Here is a 5,634-nt window from a genome sequence, read left to right on the forward strand (position 1 = left end):
TCTACAACTTTAGATGAGCATGACAGAAAAATTACAATTCATTAATTGTCAGTTTATATGTTTTTCTAAAGGGCTATTCGATTAATACTTTTGCTTCGTGTTTTTTGTTTTTGCTAGTATACCGTAGTGAAACAAAAGCACGAAATATGTTTAGTAATGTTTGTTGTCATATGAATAGTATCGAAGCGCTTCCAAGCAAAAATCGAAAACATAAAAATGATATTTTCGATTGCTTATGCACTATAGCAAAAACATTGTTAAAACAAATATATATCTAAAATGATATTTTTAACTAGCCATTTAATTTTTCAAACTTAAAATATTTTTTACCAAATATGCTTTTATGTTTTTACTTTCAAAAATCTTGTAGTCCTCTTAACAGTTTGATCCGTTAATATTTGTTTCTTGTAGCTGTCTGGGCTCTAGGTTAGGCTACTCAGCACTCTGGATTGGGCTTGCCTATTTGGGCTTTGTTTTCCCCTTCAATGGGGCTGGTCTTTGGCCTAAGGCGTGCTTGTAATTATTCTTTTCATATATATATATATATATATTCAGTTACTTTATTTTCTAAAAAAAATTACGTTACCAAATTCGAAATAGTATTAAACACAGTCTAAAGCATAAATATTACTTTTACTTTAGGTCAAAGTAAAAACACAAAGCAAAAGCAATTGTCAATTGCGCCCTAAAACTCGCCAAACACAAACAAATGATCGTACTCGGTGAAAGAGCCTCTACAGAAAGCTGACCGTGGAGCACTGAAATGGGATGTTGCTTGATGTCAACTATAGTTTTTTATTCCAGATATAAATCGTTAAATCTTTATATTACTTATTTTTTCTTTTTTGATAATTAATAGCAATAAACAATCTCAAGTTCATTAATGAACAGAAGGTGCATCAAATCCCCATTTACAATTTCATGTAACAGTATAAATGTTAGTATAACTGTTTTTTATGTATATAAATTGTTTTTACTCTCTGCTTTCACTCTTTCACAACCCAAGTTCTTCCCATATAACATAATCACAACACCACTCTGCTTTCTCATCTGTTACAAGTATATATAACAACAATGTTTTGAGGAAACAGAGGGCTGCTTATGTTCGATTCTAGCAATACTTTTAAGCACAAAAGCTTTTAATGTTGAATCTGAACAAAGGCTATACTAAGTGTTGCTCCACAGCCATTGAAGAAATCTGTCTCCTCTCACAATCAGCATTTAAATCTGTCTTTCTAGTCATCTTCGATCCTTTAAACCGATTGAGTTTGTGAAACCTGAAGGGTGCTGTAGTGTGTTCGTAGCTGTGTTAGTAAACAGATTACTGGTGGTCATGGAACTACCATCACTAGCTTGCCATCTCTGCAAGACTTGAGGGAGGCTCATATGGAGGTCAGTGCCAAAGCCATCGTCTTCGTCATAGGAGGCGGGTTTCCATTGCTCAACGAGGGGAGACAACACGTTAACCGCATGGCTCATATCTGGCCTCTGAAATGCCTCAAGAGCAGTGCAGTACCCTGCTAGTTCTGCTACTTTGCAGATGCTCTCAAAGGTCTCTTCATCTGGGATTAGGGAGGGGTCGAGATGCTCTCTGATGCTCCCTCTGTTAATGCCTGCCCTTCTGAACCAAGCAACCAAATGACTTGTCTCCTCTGGTAATGTCTCATCTAGTGCTTTTCTACCTGTGATCATCTCCATCAAGACCACCCCAAATGCAAAGACATCAACCTTTGTGGTCACTCGTCCAGTAGCTTTTAGGAAACAAAAATAATGGCTCAACATTAAAATAAATTCTTGACTGATTAATTAACACAAAAAGTAACTCTAAATTTTGCTAAATTTCATGGCCCATCAGATGCTATAAAATAAATGCTGTGTGTTCTAGTAATCGTCAGCATAAAAATATTTGAACCATCAAAATAATAGCCAAGAAAATCTTAAAGCCTGTCTAGGTTGAAGAATGAGCAAAAAGATAAACCTTTGGAAGTACATAAAGAATTGTCTGCTCCACATAAATTAATAATTAATTTGTTAGAAAGGAGTTTAAAGTGTATCATAGTAGGGAATGCACCAAGTAATTAGAGGTGATATATTTTATATATACAAAGAAGTACTTACAAGCATATTCTGGTGCAAGATATCCAAATGTTCCAGCCAACCTTGTCTCAACTGAATAATTCCCATCAGGCGCATTCTTAACCAAACCAAAATCAGAAACCTTAGCTCTCATGTCGTCTCCAAGAAGTATGTTAGAGGGTTTCAAATCTCGGTGTATGAAACTTTGTTGTGCTAAGCTGTGCAAGTATTCAACCCCTCTAGCGACATCTAGTGCTATGGTTACTCTCTGCTTCCAAGTAAGTGGGGGAAACCCCATTTCATTGTATTTAAAGAGATGCTGCCCCAATGTCCCCTGAGGCATATACTCATACACCAAAAGCCTCTCATTTCCATTGACACAAAAACCATGAAGTGCAACTAAATGCCTATGCCTAACCTTCGAGAGGACTTCAATTTCAGCCTGGAACTCATTCAGCCCCTTTGAACCCGCCGCCATTACGGATTCCATCCTCTTTACAGCTATTTGTGTACCATCAAGGAGTGTTCCTCTATAAACAACACCAAACCCTCCTTGACCCAAAATGTTTTGTTCACTGAAATTGTCTGTTACTTCTCGAAGTTTCTCAATTGAGATAACAACACCCCCACCATCATAGACATTTTTATCTGAACTGCTTTTACTGGGTAGTTCACTTCCAATCGCACCATAGTCCTTCTTATTCACATTTTCTTTCCCCGCGCTAGAACTTCTAACCCACTTATATTTCCATCTTGGCTTTTTCGCAAAACGTTTATAAATTACGAAGGACAGAACTACCACAAATATCGCAGCAGCAATGCCAACAATAACAATCACCCACCGCAAAGTAGAGGACTTACCATTTCCACTTGTCTCACCTGACGGTGAGCCGCCACCACCACCACCAGCAGAAGAACCACCTCCTGCTGTTCCTCCTCCTGTGGGCAAATCTTTTCCAATAAATGGATTACCAGATGATTTCAACATCACACTTGAAGTAAATGGTGGTATTTTCCCAGAAAGATTGTTGTTTGATACATCAAGAAGCTGCAGCTGTGCCAAACTGGTCAAGACAGCCGGTATTGGACCGGTGAGTTTATTGTCATTCAAAAACACACTCTTCAATGCAGTTAGGTTAGCAATGGCGGGTGATATAGTCCCAATCCATTGTTTCTTCCCGAAATTGATCACTGTCACGCTTCCCTTCGGATCACACGAAATCCCATTCCATCCTTGGCAAGGGTCATTCCCCTGCCATGATTCAGCCAATGTCATTGGATAACCCAGAGCCTCTGCCACTGCAAGCAATGCCGTCACCTGAGGGTCACAGGGTCCCGGCTTCGTGTTGCAGAAATTGTTGGTCATCCCAAGTGTCACCTGAACACCTTTGGGAAAATCAGGGTATGGACCTTGCAACCTATTGTTCTGCAATGAGACATTAGCAAGCTTGGGAAGCGAAAACAGAGAAGGATGAATCACACCCGTTAGTTCATTATCTCGAAGCTGAAGATTCGAAAGCGAAGTACACTTGGAAAGATCAGGAATTGGACCTGAGAACTTGTTGACATGAACCCAAGCCTGAGTCAATTGCGACATTCCGCCGAGCACATCAATCCTACCCGAAAGACCTATCAATTGATTGTTAATCCATAAATTCTCAATCCCTGTTTTGGAAAATGATTGCGGCAAAGACCCTGTAAGATTGTTGTATGCAAGCCTAACCGTTTGCAGATTCGGGAACGATCCGAATATCTCCGGCATTGGACCGACGATATTGGAATCCATCGCGTCGAAGAAATTCAACGTGGTGGAATCGGCTAGGGTTTCGGGGATGGTCCATGGAGGAAGATTATGGTTCATACTGATGCTCAATGTTTGAAGACTCGTTAAGCCTGAGAGAAACGAAGGAGGGATAGAGCTGAAGTTGTTGTAGTCCAGGAAGACTTGTTCGAGGGATGCGAGGTTGGAGAGAGAGGGTAAGGGGCCATAGAACTGGTTTCGTTGGAGAGATAAGATTTTGAGGTGAGAGAGCTGGTTGAGATCGGAGGGTAATTCGCCGGAGAGATATTTGGAGGAGAGGTTGATGTTGGAGACTCGGCCGGATGAGTCGCAGGAGACGCCGGTCCACTTGCAGTGGTTGGAGCCGGACCAGCCGGACGGCGTTGGAGAGATGGATTTGGCAAGCTTGGCCATGACGGCCGCTTCGCCACCGCCGCCATCGGCCGCCGCGGAGGGGTTGAAGAGAGAGAAAATTGCAGTGATTGTTAAGAGAGAAAACAATGGTTTTCTAGGAAAATCCTCTTCGTCGTTCATTGTTATTGTTGTTTCTCATTCTCTCTCATTGAGACATTACAGAGATGAGAGAGAAAGAGAGATTTTTCCATTTAGTTGCTAAAATTGAGGGGGAAGACAGAAACAGACGGACGGACTATTTTGCCAAAGCGTTACTTTAAACAGTGCGGTTAGATTTCCTCCGGTTAGCAAGGAAGGCAAGAGAGTTACGTGCCTAACAACGAAATATCCTACATTGTAATGCAAAATTTATCAAAATAAACCACCTCAATTGACAATTATCACATCCTAATATCAAAATATACTATTTTAGTAAAATTTAGAATATCAGAATAAAAGCATTGAAACTTAATAATCTAAGAAAAGGTTATTTCACGGGTTTTTTTTTTTTTCAAATTTTTTATTATTTTAAATTAGGAGTGTAGTTCTTAGATCTCTGTCAACGCCGCTGTTAAGAACATTTTAAGAATTCCTTTTAAGTTTAAAAATTTTAAATTATTTGATCTCCCACATATACAATAAAAAAAAAAAAAGTTGTTTCTATTTGGCTGTTTCATGAATTTTTATTGTATTTCCTATTGCTCCCCATCACTTATATACATCGGACTCAATGCAGGCTTAGGCTAAAGGGGCACACTCTCGGAGATCTAATGTAGGTTGTGTACATGTGACTCTGCCCTGATCTGCCAAATGTGTACATATATTTGTTATGTATATATATTTGTGAAATTTTATTTTGGTTATGTATGAAAATTTATATTTGTTATTTGTAAAATTTTAAAATATGCAACCCACCTAAAATTTTTAAATTCTTTTTAGTTAAATCTAATCATATAATGCAGGTGTTTACTCATGGATATAAGATGAGCGTGTCAATTCATGAACATTTGTCCAAACTCTTTGTACGGTTTATATAACAATTATATTACATCATCATTTCACATGTTGTACAGCGTCGAAAAAGTTGTTGAATGCAATGCAATATAATAACGCATCGCACTTACAAATGTCCACCCCTAGTAAATGCACAACTTTTAATTCATGCCTCTTGAAGCTAGTTTAGTTTTCTCTTTTACATGAAAAATGAATTCTTATCATTATAGTAACTTTCCACGTTTTTAATATTTGTGTAGTGCACTTTTTAATTTTTTTTTAAAATGTAAAATAAAGTAAAAGCTTCGCATAAATATTTTTCTTTCAATTTTTTTTTTGTGCCTTTTTTTAAAAATAAAATAAAAATTAAATTACAAATGTAAAATATTAAT

At 38.0% G+C, this 5,634-nt stretch overlaps 1 protein-coding gene across 1 annotated transcript; it reads right to left on the reverse strand.

Moving 5' to 3' along the window:
- Nucleotides 1-1,016: 1,016 nt before the first annotated feature.
- On the reverse strand, nucleotides 1,017-4,364 carry LOC132268374 (receptor-like kinase TMK4). The gene is made up of 2 exons (XM_059769229.1): nucleotides 2,119-4,364; nucleotides 1,017-1,751 (listed from the first exon to the last, which is right to left on the reverse strand). Exons 1-2 carry the CDS (start codon nucleotides 4,268-4,270, stop codon nucleotides 1,240-1,242), a joined length of 2,664 nt encoding a protein of 887 aa, XP_059625212.1. The 5' UTR covers nucleotides 4,271-4,364; the 3' UTR covers nucleotides 1,017-1,239.
- Nucleotides 4,365-5,634: the final 1,270 nt, after the last annotated feature.

This window comes from Cornus florida, unplaced genomic scaffold (genome assembly GCF_030987335.1).
Source record: "Cornus florida cultivar Cherokee Brave unplaced genomic scaffold, ASM3098733v1 CherokeeBrave_3.0.0_Hap2_Chr08, whole genome shotgun sequence".
Lineage (NCBI taxonomy): Eukaryota > Viridiplantae > Streptophyta > Magnoliopsida > Cornales > Cornaceae > Cornus > Cornus florida.

Excerpts from the sequence above, each read along its gene's own strand:
- LOC132268374 (XM_059769229.1), bottom strand. The coding sequence starts at position 4,270 with ATGGCCAAGCTTGCCAAATCCATCTCTCCAACGCCGTCCGGCTGGTCC. Across the intron at positions 1,752-2,118 it reads TCTTGCACCAGAATATGCTT|CTACTGGACGAGTGACCACA; the intron begins GTAAGTACTTCT and ends GTTTCCTAAAAG.